This window comes from Colletotrichum costaricense (genome assembly GCF_030867565.1).
Source record: "Colletotrichum costaricense strain IMI 309622 chromosome Unknown Scaffold_6.1, whole genome shotgun sequence".
Lineage (NCBI taxonomy): Eukaryota > Fungi > Ascomycota > Sordariomycetes > Glomerellales > Glomerellaceae > Colletotrichum > Colletotrichum costaricense.
Window position 1 is genome coordinate 2,262,255 of NW_026848235.1, and position 24,753 is coordinate 2,287,007.

General features: G+C 54.1%; 8 protein-coding genes across 8 annotated transcripts; 4 read left to right on the forward strand and 4 right to left on the reverse strand.

The window, feature by feature from the left end:
• Nucleotides 1–1,530: 1,530 nt before the first annotated feature.
• Nucleotides 1,531–4,896, forward strand: CCOS01_06963 (uncharacterized protein; the record flags this gene model as incomplete). The annotated part of the gene is made up of 2 exons (XM_060455130.1): nucleotides 1,531–2,758; nucleotides 2,807–4,896. The coding sequence occupies 2 exons, from the start codon at nucleotides 1,531–1,533 to the stop codon at nucleotides 4,894–4,896; spliced, it is 3,318 nt and encodes a 1,105-aa protein (XP_060314830.1).
• Nucleotides 4,897–5,674: 778 nt separating this feature from the next.
• CCOS01_06964 (uncharacterized protein) lies at nucleotides 5,675–6,595 on the forward strand (the record flags this gene model as incomplete). The annotated part of the gene is made up of 1 exon (XM_060455131.1): nucleotides 5,675–6,595. One exon carries the CDS (start codon nucleotides 5,675–5,677, stop codon nucleotides 6,593–6,595), a length of 921 nt encoding a protein of 306 aa, XP_060314831.1.
• Nucleotides 6,596–6,662: 67 nt separating this feature from the next.
• On the reverse strand, nucleotides 6,663–8,447 carry CCOS01_06965 (uncharacterized protein; the record flags this gene model as incomplete). The annotated part of the gene is made up of 2 exons (XM_060455132.1): nucleotides 6,663–8,155; nucleotides 8,312–8,447. 2 exons carry the CDS (start codon nucleotides 8,445–8,447, stop codon nucleotides 6,663–6,665), a joined length of 1,629 nt encoding a protein of 542 aa, XP_060314832.1.
• Nucleotides 8,448–10,968: 2,521 nt separating this feature from the next.
• On the reverse strand, nucleotides 10,969–11,214 carry CCOS01_06966 (uncharacterized protein; the record flags this gene model as incomplete). Its single annotated transcript, XM_060455133.1, has 1 exon — nucleotides 10,969–11,214. One exon carries the CDS (start codon nucleotides 11,212–11,214, stop codon nucleotides 10,969–10,971), a length of 246 nt encoding a protein of 81 aa, XP_060314833.1.
• A 205-nt stretch (nucleotides 11,215–11,419) lies between these two features.
• Nucleotides 11,420–13,471, forward strand: CCOS01_06967 (uncharacterized protein; the record flags this gene model as incomplete). Its single annotated transcript, XM_060455134.1, has 3 exons — nucleotides 11,420–12,463; nucleotides 12,516–13,346; nucleotides 13,406–13,471. The coding sequence occupies 3 exons, from the start codon at nucleotides 11,420–11,422 to the stop codon at nucleotides 13,469–13,471; spliced, it is 1,941 nt and encodes a 646-aa protein (XP_060314834.1).
• Nucleotides 13,472–15,770: 2,299 nt separating this feature from the next.
• Nucleotides 15,771–15,998, reverse strand: CCOS01_06968 (uncharacterized protein; the record flags this gene model as incomplete). The annotated part of the gene is made up of 1 exon (XM_060455135.1): nucleotides 15,771–15,998. The coding sequence occupies one exon, from the start codon at nucleotides 15,996–15,998 to the stop codon at nucleotides 15,771–15,773; it is 228 nt and encodes a 75-aa protein (XP_060314835.1).
• Nucleotides 15,999–16,216: 218 nt separating this feature from the next.
• On the forward strand, nucleotides 16,217–16,890 carry CCOS01_06969 (RNA recognition domain-containing protein; the record flags this gene model as incomplete). The annotated part of the gene is made up of 2 exons (XM_060455136.1): nucleotides 16,217–16,489; nucleotides 16,627–16,890. The coding sequence occupies 2 exons, from the start codon at nucleotides 16,217–16,219 to the stop codon at nucleotides 16,888–16,890; spliced, it is 537 nt and encodes a 178-aa protein (XP_060314836.1).
• A 946-nt stretch (nucleotides 16,891–17,836) lies between these two features.
• On the reverse strand, nucleotides 17,837–23,351 carry CCOS01_06970 (uncharacterized protein; the record flags this gene model as incomplete). Its single annotated transcript, XM_060455137.1, has 3 exons — nucleotides 17,837–19,550; nucleotides 19,602–21,033; nucleotides 21,080–23,351. The coding sequence occupies 3 exons, from the start codon at nucleotides 23,349–23,351 to the stop codon at nucleotides 17,837–17,839; spliced, it is 5,418 nt and encodes a 1,805-aa protein (XP_060314837.1).
• Nucleotides 23,352–24,753: the final 1,402 nt, after the last annotated feature.

A 24,753-nucleotide genomic window follows, 5' to 3' on the forward strand; every position in this document is an offset into this window, starting at 1 on the left:
CATCGCCATGTGTCGAACGAATATTCTGCGCACGAGGCGATCGGGAGGATGCTTGGTTTGGATCTCTCTACAACCAACGGCAAGGCAATACGTACCTTGCACGAGACTACCTTAACCAAGTACCTTACGTTGTGCATGAACGGTTCCACGCTTTCCAGCCTCTTCGGCGGTGTAAGGAAAACCAACGCCCACGATGGCATGGCACCGCTCGCAGTCGGCGTGATCACCTGCTGATATCTGGCGACCAAGTTGGTGGACCTGGTGACCCGCGCCTTGTGCCCACGGACGGAACCAAGAGCAGTCATATCTCAAGCAAGTATAGACGGTTGTAGAGGCTCTCCAACCTCGAAGCAACGTCTCCCTGACTAAAAGAATTATCTAGGTAAGATACGGATGAGATGTCTCGGGTCATGGGACTTGACCTTGAAGTAGGAATGGAAGTCGACGGCCGTTGAAAAGTGCCGTGGGTGCTTGAGCGAGTCGGGGAATGCATCACTAGGGTGAAACGGACCGAGTCGGTCTGTTAGAGATGCGTTGAGATGTGCTCGACCGTGCTATAATCTGTCTCAACCACCTTGTGCCTACCTGCTAGATGACTTTTGGTGTGAGCGGTAAAAGTTGAGGAAGGTTCTTCCTGTTCCTGATGTTGGTGTCTTATTCATCTGCACGACTAGCGGAAACTCTAAGTGCTTACCACGTGTCTTGCCTCACCGAGTCTACAATAGGTCCCAAGTGAAGACAGCGACGACTGGCTCGGTGAGGAAGGCGGAAGTGTCTCTTCACCTCGGCGAAGAGAATGGATGGCTGACGTAATGACGGATGAAATAACCGAGTGCCCTGCTTAATTAAGTTAATTGACCTTGCCCGCCTTACTTAAAGTCCCGGTCATATTTAACACAACTTTTGGGACCTGTATTTGTATGCCAACTATAGTAATTTTATGTCTAAACACATACAGACATTAGATCAAAATGAGAAGCCTTTGCCAATTTGACTTGACGGTTTCCCGACCCTGTCTTGTGCGAACAAAAGAGCGCGTTTCTTTGTCCAGTGCAGACCAACCAGCACGCGTTTCCAGCTGCAGAGGGCTGGAGGCTGGCGACTTGTTAGTGATGATTCGTCCAGCAAGGGCACTGAGCTGGGCTGGGGGAGGCAGGGCTGCCCCACTAACATGCACTGACGCCCACGGCCAATCGCCAATTGTTTACGCCTGCGGCTCCGAAAGTAAACAAACCGACCCCTGCCCTTCCGCACTAGGACGCTTCTTCCTTCTCCATCATTTGCTTGGGTTGTGAACTTCATCATACACCACAGCTTCTTCTGTCTTTCGTCCAGCCATTGTGCGCGATTCTATGCCTTGAGCACCTTTCTCTTGCTCGGTATTGCTTCGATTCAGTCTTACCATCTAATTGTCTGCGCGATATCAGCTATTCGACGCGTCGCTTCTACACATTGCGGCGCCATCGTGAATCTACTTTTTCTTCTCGACTCCCATCCTGGAAACCGCGCCCGACGCGTCCCAGGGCAGTCATGGAGGCCGACTCAGCACACAACCGCTACCGTTCTCGCATTCTGCGGGAAATGAACGCAAATCGCGACAACCCATTCAACTCCCCGCCTTCTTCGACAGGCTCCCACGGCACCGTCAGCCCGACCATGTCCTCTGTTTTCTCAGAACCCGACGGAGAATCCACCCGCAGACTCAACGAAGATATTGCTCGGATTATTGGTCCTACTGGTGGCAAGATACAAGTAGACTTGGATGCTGCCCACCGCAAGTGGCCCGAATTCTACGGCAAGCCGAAGGCCAATGTCGAAGCAAGACACAACCACCCCGCTCCCAAGTCCACAGGCTCATTGCGTCACAAGGACGCCGTCTCCCATAAGGCTATTGTCCAGAAATATCTCTCCAACATGGATGACGACTCCACGGACATGACTTGGCAGGGTTCTAAGCGGACGCGTGCTGAAATGCAGCCCCGCGTCGAAGACAACGAGTCCGATATGTCAGCGAACATGTCCAAGTCACCTTTCCGATTCGATATCAATGCCGACAGCTTCAAGTTCAACCCTCAACAGCAGATGAACCGTAGTCCCTTGTCAAGAGGACACGCTCGATCAGCATCTGGCAACCACAAGTCAGCACGGCGATGTTCCTACGCCGCCAACATGGACCGACGGAAGTCAGACTTCCTGGCTCCCCCAACACAAGCCACCCCGAAGCAGACCACAGCCGACAATGTCCCTACAAATAAGTCTACGCCTGTCACATTCAACACGATCCGAAGCACGTTCCCTTCGCCGGCCACTACCGATAGCCCGGCACAAAATGGCGCCACGTCACGCTCTTTCTTCATGCCCGATATCTCTCACCTCAATGACTTCATCTCCGGCAACTTGCGCTTCAATGGCGCAGTGAAGAATGGCGTCCCAGTCTTCGTGAAGAACGGACAAGTGCGGGACCGCATTGATACCTTGCCGCCCAATGACCACGCCGAGGTGGACGGCCTTGCGATTCCCGAGGATGAAGAGAAGATATTCGTGTCCATGGATATGATCCGGAACGAGATTTGCAATCTTCAGGAGCACGATGATTTGGTTCAGCAGCATGCAGTAGAGCTCGAGAATCAGGTGGACCATCTTCAGACCGAATTGAAGCGCATCAAAGGCCGCAAGTCTATCGATAGTGCCCTCGGATCCCGGACAGGCTCAGAGCCGGAAACGGCTGGCGAGGAGCGCTATCAGACACAGAAGCTGAGTGAGTATCATGAGACTGCTCGTTGAAATTCCATCTAACCAGTGACAGAGTTGGAATCGCAGGTAACATCTTTGCAAGCACGCTTGGACCAGGCAAGCACCCGGCTCGGCATTAACGAGGTCGAAAATAACACCTTGTCTTTGGAGCGAGACCGGGCTTTAAAGAAGCTTTCAGACGCCTGTATGCAAATCGGTGATCTCATGGATCAACTCGAAATCAAGGGAAGAGAACTCCATGAGACCCAAGATAAGCTCAATGCCACTCTGGAGTTTACCAACCAGCAAGAGGTGTTCCGTCAGGACAAGCAAAGCCACGAGGTCCGGTCCGCCGATAACAAAGCTCTTCAGGAAGAGAACCAGACCATTCGCAAGGAACAGGAAACTCTACAACAGGAAATGGAGTCTCTGCGGACAGACAACAACTCTCTGAGGCGCGAACAAGAATCTCTCATCAACGAGAACAGGTCTTTGAGGGCTAATGCGCGATCGCTCATGTCCGAGAACGAGGAGCTTCGCCAGACCACGACCAATGCCAAGGAGGATCTCGAGGCAGCCCGCGATGAAGTCGAAGCCTTGCAGGTTGAGCTTCACACCATGGAGCAAGAGAAATCCACTCTCAAGGAGGACAACGATAGCCTCGTTCGCCACAACGAGAAATACTTCAACGAGAACAAGATCCTTCGCCGCGAAAACTCGGGTTTCGAGCGCAGCATTCACGACCTTCACGACGAGAATATGCAATTGAAGGAGGAGATTGAGTTCCTCAAGCAGCAGCTCGACCACTGCCGTCCTCTCGGAAAGACGGATGACTTTTCCGTGCGTCTGGATAAGGGAGTTGACGACGAGGAAACGGAGGAGAACATGACTTCGGCGTTCTTCATGCCGGACATTACGATTGACAGCACACAAAACTCAAGGGTTCTCGATTTCACTCCTGAGCCGAAGAAGATCCAGAGGCAAGCGACGCCAGGTAGGAAGGCTGCCGAGATTCAGGACACCACTGAGCAGACAGATCGTAGTGTTAATGAGCTCGACCACACTGTTCAGAGTCAACAGAGCTCCGTCGCAGCCGAGGGTCGTTCTAAGAGACGAGACTCCACCCACCGTGCGCAGGACTCGACCAGTCAGCAGAAGGTGTCCTTCTCTCTCCCCGAACGGTTGGCAGCGAGTTCCAAATCCAAGAGCGCGAGGGAAAAGAGCAGTAAGGCCTCCAACACTGCCAACAAGGGTAGCAAGAGGAGCATCTCTGCCCAATCCACTCCCAAGAGCTCTTTCAAGGGGGCTTCTCTCCCCGATCTCGACCCGTTCCAAGCCGATGACGAGGGCAACATGCAATCGCCCGAGCACACTCAGACGCAGACTCACTCCATGGTGATCGACATGAAGACGAAGAGCAAAAAGGAGTCTCGTACTGTCCACCAAGAAACAACGAACACCACCCGAAACTTGACTAGCCAGAGCCAGAAGTCATCAAAGTCCACGACAAAGCCTTCCAAGGACAAGTCCATTACCGTCGATCTGATTACGCAGGGCGGGCTAGACCACACCTCGACTACTGATGTCAAGGGCAACTGTCCTGCTTTGACCTCCGACGCTCGACGTGTCCTGGATAGCTTGGCCGGACACAGCTGTAAGAACTGCATTGTGTGCACTCGGATCAAGGCTCATCGGGGAACGATCACTTCTGTCGACATTGCTGAGGGAAAGAAGCGAGTGAAGATCTCTAGGCCCGTTGCTCCCTCGGATCAGTATAAGACGCTGGGCACTGCCGCGGACGACCTCACAATGCGTCCTTCTCAGCCTCCTGGACATGCTTTGGCGAAGGTCATCAAGGGTCTCGAGGATGAGCTGGAGCACATGAAGATGGAACACGCCAAGATGCAGGCTCGATACGATAACCACAACCCTGCTCTTGCGGAGACGAAGCGCAAGCAGCTCAAGACAAACATTGACGCCAATATGAACGCGCAGGAGGTCAAGAACGGCCAAATCTACGCACTTTATGATGTGCTCGAGGGACAGAAACAGGTTGGACAGGATATGTCGGATGAAGAGCTCGACTTCACTATCTTCAGTATTACCGGATTGAGTGTTAGGGACATCACTGACCAACTCACTTGGGAGGGCATTCAGGGTTAGGATCATGGCATGGCTTGACGCTTGCACTATGAGCGAGGCATTGCCCTTGTATGGCGTTTTGGGTTGTATTTTGCAGATATCAGGTTGTTGGACGGGAGTATGACTCTGGTTCGAGTCACTCAGGAGAAGGAAATTGTCATAAGTTTTGTTTTTTTGGCTCTGCTTAATCATTCTGGTCCGCATTGTATATATACCAGACCTTCGAGGACAGCAGTTTGTTGGCGGAGAACAATCGGAAGGGATACCCCATGCCATTATCATACTCTGACTTTACTTTGCATGTGATATTGAACCGCTCGCCCCTTTTCCTTGGAGTTTTCCACTACGTCTCGTGAGAAGTTGAGATGCTTGGGGTTGACAGACGGAACCAGCTTAATCAGCGATTTTGACGCCAAGAGCAAGCTCGCTGTGAACTGCCCAATCGGGAAGTGATCTGTAGACTAACACGGGCTGTCAACACCATCGTCGGCTTCGATGTCTGCATTGATGCTTTGGCTGTGGCTTGACAATCACTCTGCTTATAAACGTGGAAGATTATGTCAGTCCTGAATACAGCAGACCCTCGTTAATGACGCCGGATGCTGATTGATGAAGATGCCTTGTTTGGAGACTCGACTACATAATGGTCAGATAGGGCGAGTATAAGACGATGGCTTGAGCCATCTTCCAAAAGCCAAAAGATCTTGAGCATCAACAAACTCATAGCAGCTATACAATCGCCTTGCTCTATAAATCAACCGTCTTCTGTACCCATCTTCAACCATACCCACCATCCAGAATGCGTGTCGCCATCGCCGGTTCGGGTGCCGTAACCCGCTACTTCGCCGAAGAGCTCCCCGCAATGGGCATCGACCTCGTCATCCTAACTCGCTCTCTCAAACCCGAGCTCGAAAACATCCAGGGCGTCCGCCAGGTCGTGACGGATTACTCGGTTCCTTCGATCCTCGAGGGCATCGAGGGCTCCGTCGCCCTGGTGTCCAACATTCTGGACTACTCCCCGGCCTTTGTCGACGTTCACGCGCGCCTCATCGAGGCGGCGAAAGCCAGCAAGACGTGCAAGCGCTTCGTCCCCGCCGAGTACGGTGGTAATCTGGAGGACTTCCCAGACCAGCCGGGCTTCTACGCTCGTCGGCAGGGAGTGGTTCGAAAGATGCTGGAGGAGCAGCAAACGGGGCTGGAGTGGACGCTGCTTTCGACCGGATGGTTCATCGACTATGTTGTGCCGCGCAAGAACCGCTACCTCAACGACGGCGGAGACGCCATCCCCGTCAACCTTGCGGGTGGAAGCATGCTGATTCCTGGGACCGGCAAGGAGCCTCTGGATATGACCGCCGTTCGGGACGTGGTTCGTGCTGTGGGCAAGCTCCTCTTTGCGCCGAGCTGGGAGCGGTATACGTACATCTCGGGAGGGAAGGCGACCTGGAATGAAATTGTCCCGCTGATTCGGGAGAAATACCCGCAGGTCAGTGTGAAGTATCGCAGCCTGGCTGAGTACGTTGAGGATATCGTTGCCCACCCGGACCCGAATGGCGAGGAGCGGATTATCGCAGAGTATGGGATCTTCTCTGCCAGTCACGCTGGGGATCTGCCTGTCGAAAAGGTTGCTGCTCATCGCGAGAAGTACTTTTCTGGCCTCAAGTTTAGGACTGTGAGGGAGTTGCTGGCCGAGGTTGAGAAGGATCCTGAGGTCATCGTTTAGGGGTAAGAGACTAGGTGTTTCTTAGAAAAAGGAGTGGAAGGTCTAGATAGTCTTCACAGAACCTATCTCAATAGAGAATCACATCAAACTCTGGCATCCGTGAAAGTACACGCGTCCAAGGCTCCGGTGATACACCAGTGGCAGCCAGGTCGCGGCGTTTCCACACCTCTTCAACCGCGAGAAGCAGCGTATCCCAGGTAGCGATCCCGAGTGACTTTCTTCTAGAGAATAGCAATCTTGCCCTATCCCGTAGCTCCGGCATCCTGGCCTCGAAGGCCACTGTGGCGTAGATCCACGCTTTGGGGCTGCTGTTCTTCTGCAGGGATTCGAGGTGCTCCATGTGGTCAAGACACCTAGCAACCAGATTTTGGACGTCCTCTTCGGGGCTTCGCCTCCCAGAGTTACCCTTGAAGTATAGTAGGCACGCATGGTAGAATAGCGAGCGGTGGTGATGTACCATGGCCGACTCCGCGTTGCTGGCGTCGTAATCTACAGAAGGCTCGGGCGTGGACAAGGCGAATTCGATCTCTAGTTGGTCGAGGTCCTCTTCTGCAAGGATTGAGGAGTGCACAAGTTTTGCGTTGAAGGAGCAGACCAGCTCAAGAGATCGTACCGGCATGATTTGGCTCTTCGATAGCTCGACGTCTGGCAGATACGTCTTCATCGGAACGGGAGCGTCTAGTCGTCCGAGGTACTGGGCAAGCACCGTGGCAAAGGTGGAGGAGTAGGACTCGTACGTCAAGGCGGCGGTAGTTGACTGTCTCCAGGTTGCCATGCTCGTGTCGTCGAGGAGGTCACGGGTCACCTTTACGACCTCGCGCCAGGCGCCCGCGGTGCCGGTGACGAAGTGAGTGAGAATCCATAGGCAGAGAGTGGCGAGACTCGCCATCCGCTCGTCATGGTCCCTGCAGTTCATGCTTTGCATAAGGTGGTGGAAGCTCAGTTGTTTATGACGGAGCATCAGGTCTGCGTAGCCGGCATGGGCGTGAGTACTTCTGAGGTTCGCCTGGTGGGCCGCGGAGATGGCGCAGACTGCGTGGAACAGAGCGACGGTGGATGTTGATCTCGTCTTGGCGAGGCGGCTTCCCTCGAGAGCCATGGGCGATACAGTCGTCAGAAATGGGTTCGCTGGGCTGCGAATGGGTATCAATTTGTGTGCGAGGTTCGTCGCCCAGTGGTTGATGAGTTCTCTTTCTCGAGCAGGAGCTAATGGTGCTTCTAGTGGCCATGCCGGATTACCCATGGGGGATAGGTCCCAGTGGCTGGAGACGTCAAAAGAATTCCACTCAACGTCCAATCTACTGTTCTGTAGCATTTCCAGTCCTTGATCATGCGATTGGACGTTTAGAGACGGTGGCTCCCTCCTCGCAGTGCTTCTACCAGCTTGCCAGGCATCTTCAACCCTGACGCGTGGTTCGCACGCCCGGAATCTTAGAAGCGGGCCGGTCTGTTGATTATCAACAGCTGTAGATATCCCTTGGTTCGGCGATTGTGAAGGGTTCTGCGATGAGGAGCTGGCCTTTGTCCTCGGCCGACGCCGGCCACCACTGCTTGATGTTCCTGTTCCCGTGGGCGCGAGCCAGGTCAGTCGCGTGTCATATCCTTGACATGTGAACTTGCCAGCAACGCAGCGCCGGCACGCTGGTCGCTGTTCGTCGCATTTCACATGGCGTTCGCGGCAAGTCCAGCAGCCTGTGAAACTTTTCTGTCGCTTACTTCTGGCGATCCTTTGTAATGGTCGATTTGGTGATTCATCAATTGCTGGACGCGGGGTCAGCTCGAGTAGCATCTCCCCATTGATTGCAGGCCGTAGCATCTCCAATTTGTTATTATCGTTGTCAAAGTTGGACATTTCTATAGTGATACTGAATGTCCTAGATGACATGAGATTGCGGAACATGGCATTGCGTTGAGCATCTCGAAAGGTTGAATGCCAACTAGTTTGTTTCCCTCAACATGTTGATTAGTCAGTCGACTTCAGCCAGCGTGTAAGACGAACGAAGAAACGCTGACACTGCCAACTATCGTACAACACTGAAAGTTCTGAGATTAGACATTTCTAGTCAAATAATACCCTGAGACTGAAATGTGACTGCTTCGCACAGCTACGCGTCGCAGCCTTAGTCTCATGTACCTCTCTGAGCAGCAACAGTGCACTCATTGACCTTTCCATCCCAGAGAAATTTCCTCTACTCACTGTGGCATGCCCTCATCAACGAGTCACAGCAGTCGATCACTTCTTCTGGAAGAGATTCATCGATACAAATATGCTAAGGGACGGATGGCAACCTCCTAAGTTTGCGAAGTAAAGGTTGCGAGCATCGGACTGATCGATCTCCCTCTCGCAGGCCTGTAAGGCTCACAAACTCCTCTATCTGCATCCGGTAGGAACTGCCTTTCAGCTCATGCTTCGCGATGCTGCCGGGCTGCCATATCACGGAATTGCTTTCTCTGGAGAACCTTGGCAATTTGGAGGCAAATAGGTACCATCATCCCCAAGGTTCCTGCAACGTACCTCTCCATCCGATTTGTGGCCATTTGCTTATAATACCTAACGGAAGGTCCATACACCTTCGACTTTGAGAAGGAAGCTAAAGTTCCAGCACATGTCGGCAGTAACTTGGGTGAGGCAGTACTTGAGTGACAAATATCATTCACCATAAATAGCATGGGCGCCAAGTTCAACTCAATAAGATGCGCCGTTCGAGCCAAATCCAGATGGACCATCTCACAGCCCAGCCCTCCATCTGTTGCCCTGGTAGCAGTGCTCTTTCCTGTAAGACATTAACAAGCACCCCAACGGCTGCCTCTCAGGTTCCAACGGTTTGTATCGTCACGTGAGTAGAAGATTCAGGGACGTACTCCTTACTCCGTACCTTTCCGGCCAATCAAAAAACAGGGACCTGGTCTTGATTTTTCATTGGCTGTTAAATGGTTGGATCCACCGAGTGATTGAGGCCAATGCGGCCCCACTCTGCTGCCCTCTGGACACCTATATAATCCCACCCAATCTCCCGCCTTTACACCGTTTCCTCTTTTTCTTCTTCATACTTACCTTCATGGGCAGTCTGGGGATCAAGAAATCCGGACTGCAGAGAGGGATGCCTGCATTGCACATCGCGGAGTAGACCTCTCTCGATTGTCCTTCGGGGCCATCGCTGTGGCAATTTTTGATTTTCAACCACACTTTTCATTGTATTCATCGCCTTGCGCGATGTTATGAAGAAGAGTTCGGCTCGAGGTGGTGTGCCTTTCCTCACTTTTGCTTGCTCACCAGCTGGAGTCTACACCGAGCAGCTCACACGCAGTCCCACGCACCCAGGCGTACCTGAGAGTTTAACCAAGAGAGTTTACTGCGACTCTTGCTACCACGCCTAGAGATGGTGACCGAGCAGCGATCCACGCACGCGCGCTGAATGCATGGGGATATTCGCGAGTGAGCGGCAGTAGCAGGCTGACTCCCTAAGTTCTTCGCTGAACGCACACATTCTTTGAGCGATCTCATGCCACGCAATTATTCTAGGAAGGAGCTGCTCATCGAGACCTTCCTTGTAGTATCTACGCGAGACATGCGGATATGTAGCTTGCTAGAAGGGGAAGGCCGTATCTGTGCCCGTGCCTGCTTACCTGTCAAGAAGCGGAGGTGAACGGGGTGCCTCTTTCCCGTAGCCTTTAACATGTGGATGTTGCCCTGGCTGTACCTACCTGCCACATATCTGTTCCCATGCTGAGCAAAAAACTGGACAGCGGAAACGTCCCGAAGACACAGTTTCGTCCTCTCAGATATCACACTTCTTCAACTCGAGACGCAATTGATACAGTCCCTCACCAAGCCCTCTACCTACAGTCTTCGAGAACGGGAGGTGAGAAATGCATGTGAGTTAATCAACACTTCACTTCACCTCGCAAAGCAATCCCATCAACAGACGCAGCCTAGGATGCACTGACACCTGGAGCCGGAGTAGAGACCGTAATGCCAACGAGGGACTCATCATTGCTCATCTTGATGTCTCAGGCCACCCTTCCACCAAGGCTCGACTCCACAAGTCATGCCATGCACATCAGCCTCCAGTCGAGTCATCAATTGGCCTATGTGAAGCCCCGTAAGATGACGACACCCTCACATTCAGCAGGCATCCTGCTCTCTTGATTCCTGACTTTGAGTCCCGTTTGGTATCCCCAAAGTGTCGATAAAGATGCAGCATACATTACCCCTTTCAAAGCAAGAAAGGCTTCTACAGCTGCAAGTTCCCGGTCAAGTGCGAACCAGATCCAGTCGTGTAGACAAACATGTCAGCAGGCGCTTCAGCTGGCTGACCTCAGCCGGACACTTGCGCAAGGCGGCCGGGAAGGGAGATCGTCCCCGGCAGTGCTCATTGGACGGCGGACGTAAGTTGGGAGTCAGCATCGAGTTGTACACACTTACCACTTCGTTTCCTACCTTCTGAATCGAGATATTGGATGACAGGTATGGGACCCCGCCGTTCTTGGGGGCGGTTTCGAGGATACACTTCAACGGCAAGCTGAACGGCAGCGCGTCTGTATGCTTTCTTATTCGTGGCAGATGCTGACGATTGAGACAAATTCCATTTGTTGTCTGCCTGGTGGCGGGATGACATGCTGCTACACGAGGCTCGAGATGCTGGCTTAATGCAGAAACTGCCTTGAACAGCCTCTATGTCTTGGCTGGCATGTGACTGCTGCTCGAGGCTCGCAGGCGGGCGTCAATGTAAGGTAATACAGCTGTATAAGAATAGCATGATACCTATCCGATGAAGATCCTGTCATGTCCGGAAGTCAATGATCTCTCGACTAACAGCAAACATGAAGCCTACGACTAAGAGCCAGGTCCGCCAATCGGCGGAAGACCTTTTCAAGTTCTTGTTCATTCAATTTTGGAAAATTGTCAACGTCTTCATCGCATGGCACAAACTGCCGGCCATCATTGGCGCCTTCAACCTCCTGGCGTTGCGATTCGAGCTCCGCCAGAAGAACCTTTACGACACATACCCCTCTCCTGAAGACCAAGGTACAACGGCGCAATGTCCCATGTCCGACACCAAGTTCATGGCTGTCAGAAACTCAGATGGTCTGTATAACGACCTCCAGGCGCCCAAGATGGGCTGCGCCGGGATGCGTTTTGGCCGCAACATCCCAAGAGAGCATGCCAAGATGCCCACTCACGAGGAGCTGTTCACGCCGAACCCGAGGCTTATCTCTGAGAAGATCCTTGCGAGACCGGAAGGTGGCTTTAAGCCCGCCACGATCGTCAACCTCCTCGCTGCGGCTTGGATTCAGTTCCAGGTCCACGACTGGGCGCAGCATGCCTCGAGCGACGAGACTTGGGACGTTCCGATGCCCAAGGGAGACACCTGGCCAGACAAGAAGATGAAGATCTTCAAGACCAAGGTTGACAGTACTCTCTCGAAGCTGGATGATGAATCGCCGGGCTACAAGAACGAAAACACGCACTGGTGGGATGGCTCACAGATCTATGGTTCGACTGAAGCTGAAACCGTCGAACTGCGATCCAATTGCCATGATGGACAGCTTGCGGTCGACCGCGTGAATGGTGAACAGTTCCTTCCTCGCGAGAACGGCATCCCCAAAACCGGCTTCCATCATAATTGGTGGGTTGGTCTTGAGATGCTACATACCCTCTTTGCCTTGGAGCATAATGCTATCGCTGGCCATCTCAAGCTGTCGAACCCATCGTGGACAAGTGATGAGATTTTTGACACGGCCAGGTTGATCAATTGTGCACTCATGGCCAAGATTCACACCATCGAGTGGACGCCTGCTATCTTGAAGCATCCGACATTGAAGATCGGTATGGAGGCGAACTGGTGGGGGTTGGTTGGAGACAAGGTAAGCCTCTCGTATAAGTCTATGCGTTGCAGTCGCTGATGGGGTTGAACAGTTGTGGCACGTCTTCGGCCGTATTTTCGACAACAAATCCGAGGTCATCTCAGGAATCCCGGGCTCGGGAACCGATCAAGACGGCGCCCCATACTCCCTGACCGAGGAATTTGTTTCCGTATATCGTCTACACCCGCTTGTCCCCGACGATATTGCCTTCTTCAAAGTCAAGAGCGGCCAACACGCCGACACCCTTCCGATGAAGGAGGTCGCTTTCGAAAGGGCCCGCACACCATTAGACGATAAGACCTCGAACAGCAACGGCCTCGGTTTGAACTTTGCCGACGTCTTCTACTCCTTTGGCGTCAACTATCCCGGCGCCATTCGCGCGAAGAACATGCCAAACTTTCTCCGTGATTTGCACCTACCCGCAGACAAAGAGTTCCCTCAGGGTAGACATCTCGACATGGGCACTGTCGACATCCTCCGTGATCGTGAGCGCGGGGTGCCGAGGTACAACGCTTTCCGCCGCCTCTTCCATATGCCTGCCGTCCGTAGCTTCAAAGATCTGACCGGCCCCGGTCCTGAGGCCGCAAAGTTGGCGGCGGATCTGGAGGAGGTGTACAACGGCGACATCGAGGCCGTTGATCTCTTGGCTGGCACGCTCAGCGAGCCTCTTCCTGAGGGCTTCGGGTTCAGCGACACGGCCTTCCGCGTTTTCATCCTCATGGCGAGCCGCCGCATCAAGTCTGACCGATTCCTTGCCGGCGATGGGTGGTGTCCTGAGGTGTACACGCGGGAGGGTATGGACTGGGTGCAGAAGAACACGATGAAGGACGTGCTGTGCAGACATTTCCCTGAGCTCGCTGCGCCGTTGCGTAACGTTGATAACGTAAGTCCTGTTAGCCCCTGTCCTTGGTTTCTCTACACAGCTGCTAACAAATTTCGTAGGCGTTTGCACCGTGGGAGAAGGTCGGTCGGACTGCCGAGTATACGGGGAAGGAGACTAATGCTTGAGCTTTATTCACCTGCTCATCCCAAGACTGTAATTTTTGTTTGTTTGGCGGTTTGGGTACATGTTTGGCTGTAACAACTACTTGGGGTCTACGTTGAACAAAGTAAAATGTGGAAGGAGATGAAAATGTCAGTTTGTGCCCGGAGATTCTAGGGTCGAAAACGAAGCCATATCGGCTGGGTGATTTTGATGGAGACAAAGTTTACAGGGCTTGACTAAAATATTTGAACTGTCTCTTTTCAACCTCGCAAATACGAACGTCAGAAATAAGGTCTAATCGAATTGGAGAATAGAGGTGAAGCACGCATCAACACGTAGAGGAATACCAAGTGTGGCATGAGCTGTCAAGTCGAATAAGATATCAAGACTGAAAGCCCGGCGAAAGAGGTCAATCTATGAACAGCTGACGGGTGTTTGCTGGCCAATTCGTTTGAAGCTCCCGCTTGTCACAGCCTCAACCTATGATTCAGGTTCAGCCCTACCGGACGGTGAAAAAATGGTGAGCAGGGCCCATTGAGGCTTTTGTAGCATACCAGTCATCTATTCGACTCAACCCCAGAATCATCCTGTCTCACAGCTAAGCCTCGTACATTTTCATAGCCAGCTGCATCCCATACCAGGTTCTTACAACCAAACCTTACCAAGAAGGAATAGAAGTGCCGCATGGCAAACAAGGGGGGAGGAGTCGCGAACCTGCTGCCTACGCAACTCTGCTCAGGGGTACGCAATGCCGCCGCGTCTTTAAAGTGCTTGGGAGATTAACCACATGTGCCTACCATAGGTCCAATTTTGCTGGCGGTTCGGAATCCGGGAACACCAAAACCTACGTTGGGGACAACGCCGAATGGCCATGGAAGGTAACGGTTTTCTGCCATCTCGAGTCGAGCTGGGATAATGGCTGTTTCAAGTACTACAGTTTCACCAAGATAGCTCATAGATACGCCCACAAACCTCTTAATTGCAACCGCCCAGGCATCACGACCCGGACGGAGGATTCTGAACGAGAGAAACTTTCGATCAATGAGGAACGGAAAACAGGGCATCACGGGCCAATTGCCTATCCGTATCGGACACCGATCAGCATTGGCTCATGAATCCAGTTTTTTATCTGACCAACTTGGCGCTCTGGTTTGCTGCCTCGCCGTGTCACTTCCATGTAACGCTTTTGGTGATTCTTGTAGCAGTCGAGTGCGGGTATCCGCTTTCTTCGCGCGCGACGACACGACCCTCCACCCCTTGAGCCAACTTCGCCAAGACGAAACTTGGGCCCCCCCCCTCTTTTAATCTGGCGCGTGCGTAGTTGTCCTGCAACGGGAGCATGTGGTGGTTGTCACTGGTGCTTGTGTATTGTGTACTGAGAGTGGTAAGCCGTCCGCGTATTCTGGGTCGACGAGGTTTAAAATTGTATGGATGGGAAGATCCTTGGCGGGGATGCTGCACAGCCCTCCTACTCTTTGGTTTTCCTGGGCACACAAGGAGATGAGACCGGTGCAACGAGATCGATGTGCTTGTTTGAGATATAATTGAGGAGGAGACAACCGAATACCGTCCCTCTCTCGTTTCGAATCGGAGTAATCTTCTTCACTGCAATTTTCGTGTCCTTTTTTTGTTCTTCTCTCTGCCGATTTGATTCCCAGTCACTCCTTTCATCCTAGGGAATCGAGCTTTCTCAACGCCAGTCAAGCAAGCTGCCCATAAGTCACCCACTCAAATCACCCAGACAAAAATCACTCAAGATGACGACCGATCAACCACAAAGACAGACCATGGATCCCAACATGGTGCAACCCAAGGAGGAGGACACCCAGAAAGAGGGCTGGTCTTGCGTAAGTCATTTTGGACATTCCATCGTATCTGAGCGTTGTCGATTACATTCCGCTGACGAGCGCCCCAAATACCTCACAGGCCCAGTGCTGTTCAAGCTGCATGGACTGCCTCATGATGTGCATGCGCTTCTGACAAAGTGGCACATCTTCAAAATCTTTCCCAATTCTTTCTTTTCTTCTTCCATGACCAGATGGTCAACTTTTCAGTCTCATACTCAGAATGGCGCATCCACTTTGATGCCTTTTGACCAAGCGCTTGCCCATTGTAGGCCATGATGCGCTTTTAGGGGGCAGGTGGACGATGGAAATTTGGGTTAGGCGTTACAGGAGTTTTGGTCTCCAGAAACCAGAGGTGTCATTTCAGCGAGACGTTCCTTTCTGCCTCGCTCCCTTTTCTTCGCTCTTCAATTCTTCGATATCCTCATGTAAACACCATGCCGTTTACTGTTTTCAATGCAAATCTACAGCACTTTTGCTATATGTCCAAGCATCTCCTCCTTGTGTGATAATCCGTTGATTCATCGACATCGTCAACCCACTGTCCCATCGCGGTGCTCAGGGGACAACTGAGATTCGCGGCCACGCGAGGATCGTCAGGGAGCCCGTGCGCGAGCTCCCGCAATTCGCTACGTACCTCCACTGAGAAATCTCCATTCCAACGTCCCCTCCACTTTTTTTGCACCTTGCCTGTCCCGCCGTGCATCTTGGGGAGCAGTCAGGTTTACGGTCTGTCATTGTCCCTTCTCACGATCTTTCAGCCTCGCCAAAAGCTCACCACCGGCTGCCCCGCCCTCACCCAACCTCCACGGAAACACCCTCATCGTAAGCTCACAGCGGCAAACCTTCTCAAGGCATTGAAACCAGCAGGGCTAACTCTACCAGCTTCCTTCTCCCCCAACCCCACCGCCCTAGTCCTCGAAAATGGCCGACGTGGAAATGGAAATCGACAACCCCCCCTCCCCCTCCGCCGCCGAGGGAGGAGCCGGTGGCAGCGGCGCCGCCCCGGCGCGTAACGAATCCGAGATGCAGACCCACGGCCGCGCGACCGCCGTCCGCTCCATCGAGGGTTGGATCATCATGGTCACAAACGTCCACGAAGAGGCCGACGAGGAGTCCATACAGGACATGTTTGGCGAGTACGGCGAGATCAAGAACCTGCACCTCAACCTCGACCGCAGAAGCGGTTACGTCAAGGTGCGCCTCCCCCCCCCCCCCCTCTTCCATTTGCCCTTGCCCTTCACGTCCCCCTGCCTCCTTCTCTTCACCTTCTCCACAGCCGTAGAGATGAAGCCCTTGGGAGGAAAACGCTGGGAAGCTGACATTGAAAATAGGGCTACGCCCTCATCGAATACGCAACCCTCGCCGAAGCCCGCGCCGCCATCGACGGCGCCCACGAGGCGAAACTCCTCGAACAGACCGTCTACGTCGACTTTGCCTTTGTCCGGCCCCCGCCCGGCGGCAAGGGCGGCAACAACAACAACCAGAACAACATCCGCGGCGGCGCGAGAGCTCAGAACCGCGGTCGCGGACGCAGTCGCAGCCGCAGCGTCGAGAGGGAGGTCGTCGCTGCTAAGGACGGCGATGACATTGAATGATTTTTTTGTTTTCCCGAAACGCTAGAAGAAGCAACAAAAAGTAGGACGGCGACGGCAGCGCAAAGCACGAGGGGTGACGAGGTCTCGAGGTCTCGAGGTTCCGGTGCTAGCAGACAAATGGGGGGGGGGGGGGCGTCTGAGACGATATCTTACGCCACATATCGGAGTCTCCTGAGCAGAAAAAAAAGTTGATGAGGGAGGATTGGAGAAGGAGAAATGAAGGCCTCGATAGCGTGTTGGCCTTTGCCGATGTGTCGCGACCAAGCTCAAGACAAGCCAGCTGGTTCGCGGGAAAAGCACATCGGCATGCGTGATTCAGTCTGAAAAGGTTGGTTTGCTTCTTCTTCCCTCTTCTATATTCCCCCCTTCTCGTCGTCCAATACTGACTGATTTGTAAAGGCTGCAACTAGAAATCAAAAGTTTGACATGATCACATTAATCCTGCAATACCGAGATTCAAGTGAGAGGACTTGTCATCTTAACGACGGTAGTCGAGCCCGACTTCGTTTGAGACCTGAGCGAAATAGTGTAACAGAAATCAGAATCGGCTGTCGGATCCATCGCCAGCGCCTTATTGGGCGAGTCAACTTCAAATCAAGGTGCTTGAGATTCTTCGAGTAGTCAGCCAAGTCCCATCTTTCTCCGAACGCATTTCATGTCTCACAAACATTGCATCTCGACAAAGCATAGGAGTCATAATCGTCATTACTAACGTAAAAGGCCGCCCGGCCTAGAGATATCGAAGAAAGAGCTGATCCCCCAGCACATGAGAGGGAAGGCTAGCAATCCAAAAACTTTTTGATCCTCGTTTGCAATCCTACTCCGTCGCAATGCCCATATGTCATGCTTCGAACCAATAATGTGCCTAAAGAAAAAGGGAAAAAAGACGCCCCGCCCTCATTCATTCTCATCAACTCTCATTCCATCGTCGCGCGTTTCACTCCCTTCACCGACCCTGCCTCACACTCTGCATCTCATGTCTGGCCGGCGAGTCAAATCTTCCTGACGACCCATGAGTACGGGCCGAGTCATAACCTCCAGGCGACTCATACCTCGCGTTCTTGGGCGGCGCATCGTAGACAGGCTCCCGTCCGGCGGAAGGTGCTACTGAAGACTGCCTGGCGGACCCTTGCTTGAGTGAGCCCTGCCTGATGGACCCTTGTTTGACAGATCCCTCGAATTGCTCCTCTGATGCCGGCTCCTGAGGCTGCACGGCGCCAGCATCCTTCTTCTTCATGCTGAACATTCGCTTGAAACCAGACGGGGCAGGTGGCTGAACTGTAGCTGCCTCCTTGGCGTCGTCCCAGATGAGACGCGGCACGAGCAGTCGGTAAGGCACCGTAATACCAGTAGGATCTTTCTGGTTCACCTCCACATTGAGGCAAATATCCAAGCCGCCCTCAAGGTCAACTTCATATGCGTCCGCCTTCTTCTTCTGCTTGACTGACATCCCGGTCGGGGTGCGATGGAACGCCTTTGGCCGCGGTAGAATCTCTTGCGACCGAGGAACCTGGCGCTCGTCGCCCATAGTGTAAGCGCGAGGTGGCGGATGAGCAGTGAACTGAGACTCATCGCCGGGCGAGAACTCGTCTTCCGAGTCAGGTCCCCCCCTAATAGGTGCGCCCCTCATCCGTGCTGCGGGACGAGCCGTGAAGTACGAGTCGTCGCCGGACTGGTACTCATCATGTCCTCCTCCTCCTCCTCCTCGAAGACCCATACCCCTAGACCTAGGCGCACGTCGGCGGTCGTACTCATCATCATATCCATAGTATCCATCATCGACACTACCGTCGACACTATCCTCGTCTCCCCATTGCCCATTGATGCCACCATCATCGGGCTGAGACTTTTTGCTGCTTCGGCGACCCAGACTGAAGACGCGCGTCAACGACAGTGATCGCTTGGGCTTATCAACATTGGTTGGCCGACCTCCGTCAGTCGAGTTGCGGCGTGAGAGGCTTCGGAACAGACCACCAGCTTTGCCCTTGTTGTTGGAAATCGGAGGACGCGATCGAGACTCATCGCGCTGAACATCGGGTCGGTACGCGGGGCCACGATTTGAAGAAAATCGTCTTAAGAGGCCTCCACGGCTCGCCGGTGGGCTTGGGCTTCTATCATAAGCCGACAAAGGCGGGGTAGGAGGCGGTGTTGTGCCCGGAGTCCATTCTCGGATGGAGCACCAGTTGCGATGCGGCAGCAGGTGCTTGTTGTTCCTCGCTTTACCATCGACACCATGGTGGAAGAGCGGGATCATGTCTTCATCAGTCGATTCGTCAAAGTGATGAATCTTGTTACGCTTGTTCAGGATATCCGCCATCAGATCGGGAGGCGGCGTGTTGACGATGGCTGATGAGACGACATTGGGCATGTATCGGAAATCCTTGTGCTTGGGCAGGCCGAGCTTGGGGTTGGCATAGAATTGGCCCACAGCAGCGAGATGAACATCACCACTCAGGAAGGTGACTCTGACAGACTTGTCAGCCGCCAGGTCTTGCATGTCTTGAATTACGACTGTGCGCTCCTTCTTGTGGTTCTTGGCGGTCCAGTGGTCATTGAGGTCGTCGAGAACTTCGACGCCTCCATCAATGTGGTTGAGAGTGTTGCCGAGCATACCCAACTTGCCAAGTGCCTTCACGGGATCCATGGCTCTCGAAGTAAGACTGCAATTGTTAGCTTGTCTTGATGTTATCACAGAGTCAAGAGAGACTTACATGTTTTCCAGCCAGACCAATCTGGGGTAGGCAATTGGAACACCAAGCAAAACAAGCAAGTGCTTAGTTCTGCCTGTCCGCAGCTCTTCGTAGCAGCGGTCCATGATCTTCTGCCACGAGGGCTCGCTGACCACATCGAGCTCGGTCCTTTCTGTTCTGCCATCAACAGCGAGTAGAGAAATGTTGGATCCTAGCTCGACAAACAAGCTACGGCTCAACTCGCTGATGTACGGACCAGGTTTGCTGCCGAGCACCCAGCTAGGCTCAGTGGCGTCCGTCTCACTCGGAATGCTCTGGTGCTGGAAAAGCATATAGTACTTGTAGGCAACGTTGCCGAGGCCAGAGAACACTGGGGAGTTCATGTCGTGGTGGGCGTAGGAGCCGAAGCCATCAGAGATATCGTGATCGTCCCACATGTTGACCATGGGAATCTGCGAATTGGCCAGGCCAAAGAGACCTTGCGAGAACCACATGCAGTACCGTTCCAGGTAAGCCCGTTCAAGCTCGTCCTGCATTGTCAGGGTGAAGGGCGAGTTGTGCTTGTGCAGAGGATTCTTGATCGCCAGCCATTCGCGGAACTGCTTGCTCTGGTCCATCAGGCAATCATTGTAGATTTGGTCGCCGCCGCCAATCATGACGTGAAAAGGCTGCGACTGGTGCGTGTTGAGGACGTCGCGCCACATGGGGTCCGGTCCGCTGAAGTCGTCGGGGTTGACACTAGCACTGAAGCCGTTGCAGCTGTGGAACATAATGTTCATGGACTGTCCCACTGCAGGAACCCAGAAGCCCATTGCAGGGCCCCGATTGATTCTGTAAGCAATCCGCTGCTGCTTCTCGCGAAGCTCGATCTCGATGTTGAAGCGCCAGAACGTGCATCCGCGCTCTGCGTGAAGTCGGAAACCGCGAACGTCCTTGTACTTAGAGACCTTTTCTCCGTCAATCTCTACACGCTTTCTACGGCTGGCGAAAGACCCAGGCAAATCCGGAGAGCCATTAGGCGGCGTGTAGTCTGGAGGACTTCTCGTCTTCTCAAAGAGGCCATTGTCTGTCTCGTCTCTGGACAAGTCCTTGGCCTCGTCGAGATGCTCCACAGGGCGGACATAAAGGGTCTCTCCCCGTCTACCCAGCTTCGGAATGCCCGCAATCGGATCCACGTATTCTGGCGGTAAACCTTGCTCCCCGGAGATCTCCTGAGGTGGGGGCGGTAGGAGCTCGATAGGCTGCACGAAAAGTCTCAATGTTGGCGCGATTTCGTACGAGGAGTCGCTGTCTTGCGTGACGATCATGACTGAGCCTCTCCATATTGTCTTCTCATTGACAGCGATGTTCCTGTTACGGGCGGGAACCTTCTCGTGCTTGAGTCCGCAGTATCTCAACAAAGGACCACACTTGAGAAACAGCGGCGGCTTAAATCGTGTAGGTGCTAGGGTGTCTGTAAGTCTCGTCGCATAACTCAGCCCGGCCTATAAGAAACTTACCATGTGTGTCGTCGTACTCGCCGTCGAATGCTTCAGCCTTGCGCGGCCGCGAAGTGCTTTCTCTGCGCTTACCGCCTTCTCTGCCACCCTCCCACCAAGGAGTGTCCTTATCAATGGAGGCGAGCCGCTCCTCGCTGAGGTCCAGCATGTTGCCGCAGAGGCTACCGACGGTCGCCTTCTTCCACTCATCGAGGTATACAGGCGGTTTGTAGATGCCCTCGCCAGGACGGAAAGTCTTCTTTGCGGGATACAAATCCCGAGAATCGTCACTAAATCCATCATCCTCAGAGTAGTACTCCCTGTCGGTGGGCCTACCACGCGCCGCAGCATGTCCGTGGGTTGCATGAGGATATCCATCGCCACGCCCACCAGATGCTACAGGCGCACGCCGAGGGTCTTCGTAACGAGGATCTTCACCGTCAGAGTCGGAGTCGTAGTGTTGTGCTGCCGGGGCAGTCGAGCGTCGCTGAACTCCTCCAAAGTCAATACCAATTAGCTTCGCAGCCTTACTGGGCATCCTGGTCTGTCTGGCTTCTTCAATTGTTGCGTCCGGGGGCAATGCCTGTTCGCGCGTTGCGTGCGACACGGATCTCTGCACCGGGGGACCGCCCTTTTCGGCCGCAGATTGGTCCATGGCGGCATTGCGGAACTCAATGTTTTCGTACTTCTTCTCTGCATCCTTCCGGATGCTGAACCAAGGATCACCTTTGGGCTGCTTCTTGAGCTTATTGCTCCCGCTCCTAGTCAGAGAGAAACTGGGTCTCCTAGAACCAGCTACTGGCGGGGTAGGCTCTGGGCTGTCGTCTGGATTTTGAGGATCGGCAGCTTGAGGCAACTTCATGTTGTCCTTCGCGGCCCGCTCCCGGAAGCTCAGATTGCGCTTCGGAATACCGGAGTTTGCAACGGCAGGTTCACTAGGCGGCTCGCGAAGGCTCACACTTCGCTGCGGAACACCAGAAGAGGGCGGAGGGCGTCTCACTTCCATAGCCTCCATTGCGGGGCCTCTCGACGGGTAAGGGCCAGATGCATGCCGCCTATGGCTTTCGGGCATGTGCTGCTGGTGTTGTCGCCGATCGTCGAGCGATTGGCGCGGCGCATATCTTGCTTCGTCTTCGGGGTAGTATTGCGCCGGGGGTCCACGTGAAGCAGCGACGTTGGCGTGCTGCTGCACATGCGGATTATCGTCATATCTTTCGTCGCGGAAGCGCACCTGCTGTACAGGCACTTGATGTACCTGTACTTGCTGGACTGGGGGCTCAGGCAGTGGTCGCTGAGGCTCTTGCTTGGGATGTTGTCGCGGCGCGCGTTGCGAAGCTTCAGGTGGTTGAAGTAGATCAGGGTTCTGGGCAGCCTTTGCCGCAGCCTTCTCCCTGGCGCGGCGCTCTGCGGCCTCCACACGAGCTCGCTTCTCCTCTTTTGTAATGGTATCGAGCTTCGACTCAAGCCTCTGTAGTGGAGAGCGGTCGTTGGCGAACTTTCTGCTGGAGTCTCCCATGGAAGCTTTCCTCCTCTGTGCATCTCTGCCTGATCCTCCGGCCGATCTCCTCCTCGACGAGCTCTGAGGTTCGCGGGGTTCGCGGGGTTCGCGGGGTGGCCGCGTCTCGGTTGCCACATCCAGTGTGCGCTGGGAGCGGTCTAGGGGAGGGAGGTCCTGCTGTTGCCTTTCGGGGGCAGGATCCTTGTAGTACTCTTCAGGGTTCATCTCGTCTTCCGGACCGACCAGCGGACTAGGCTGTCGCGGTGTTCGAGCTGGACTCGGAGCAGGGTGGGTGTATGGTAGACCACCATTGCCGTATGGATGTCTGAAGCTCACGGGAGGTGCCTTGGGCACATCGGGGGCAGCTGGAGGCGTGGGAGCGGAGAGAGAATCTTGATCAGGGTCCTCGTCCCTATCATCGCCGTTGCGCTCTCTGCGTCGTCGCTGGCGCCTCTCGGCCGGCTCCTCAGGATACTGAGACTCGCCGTAGGGAAAAGTCGGCGGGCGCGGGGCAAGCCCTTGGTCCGCGACGCTGGATGCAGTGGGCGATGCGAAGGGGCTGAGCGTAGACTCGGTGTAGGCCTCGGTGTTTGTTGTCTGTAGGGAAGTGCGATTCGACTTTGGGGGATGAGGAGGAAGCGGTTTGTCTACTGCCGCTGCTGTTGTTGCTGCTGCGGTTGAGGGAACTGGCTCAGGTGACATGCGCTCCGGGAGACTAAAGTCTTCAGACTGGCGACGCTGGCGTCTGGCAGCTTTGGGGCCAGACAAGTCCCCCCAATACGGCGCAGGAGGCATGGCGACGAGGCTGGCTACCTTGGCCCTTGGGAAAGTCTACCGTCGTCGCTGGGATTTGCGAAGCGCTAATCGAGCTGCAAGACGGGAACAGACGTGGGCGCAAGCACCGGTGAGTCGTGCGTACCGCCGTCCGTGGGAAGCAAACTTGCAGAAATACCTACAAACTACTCGGTAAACTAAAGCAGAGTCTAAGTAGCGGTATAGTGAATATGGCCGGGCGTCAGAGACATATGCGGCTTGCCATAGCAGCCAATGCGATGCAGACACGCGGGCGCAAATGAGGTCGGCCGTATGCAAGAGCAAGGAAGTCGAGGGCGGTAGGTAGGTCACCGAGATGAGATGCCGAGAGGTGAGATATGGGATGATAGGCCGCAGGGAAAGGGAATTGGTGGCAGCGAAAGAAGATACGGACGAGAGTGAAAGAGAAAGATATGAGACGAGAGGTTAAGAAAAGAGCCTTCCGAGAATTCCCACTGGACAGAGAGAGCTTGAGCTTTTCCTGGCGACTCAAGCACACACCGGCAGGCCGCAGAAGCTAGAGAAAACCAAGAGCTGGGAAAATGGCGAGGTTGACTGGTTTGTGCTACGGCGTCATTCGCCCACCAAGTTGGGTTTAGCAAGATGGATGCTCGACCGGGGTTGGGGGCGGCTTGGGCGGAGAGAAAGCGCGAGAAACCCTGTCTCGTCGACCAGGGGTCTTGAGTCTGTTCCAGTTCCAGCTGTTCCAGTCTTGTCTTTTGGTGTCCTGTCACTCTGTTCCTACCCGCTAAGGTAGAGATACCTTAGACCCAGGCGTGTCATCGATTGGGCTGACAAGGCAAGAAAGACGCATCGAATGCCGCTGCCGCTGGGCACGAACAGCCGCGACAGGGGACGGGCTTAGTTGTCAACAAGGTAGGTACGAAGTACGGGCTACGGAGTAATACAACTGGGTCAACGGGTCTTGCTGTCAGGTCGGGAGTCAAAGAAGGAGGAGAAGGAGGAGCTCCGGGGTGGGAAAGTAGAAGATGGAAGAAGAAAAGAGGCGGTCGGAATGGAGCCACTGAATGGCCTCGCTTGCCATTGACCAGTGACCACGACTCCGATGGCTGCAGCTTACATGCAGCCAGGCCCAGAGAGCCCCTCGTCTCCATCGTGCCATCTACGAAGTACGCCGACGGGGGGCGCGGCAGCACGGGGTGAGGTGGGAAGGAGGCTCCAGCTTGCTTGCTACCACATGCCGCTTTCCTTCTTGTTCCCGCTAACCGCCAATGAGGCGGTACGGGAGGAAGAGGGCTACGGTGAGTCTTCGCTGCCATACGCATTGATGTGTCCGTACAAGTACAAAGGCCCTGTCGAAAGACACAGCAAGCGATGTGAGATGTGAGATCGGGGAAAGGCGCGGGTGCAGGGTTTCGCAGGA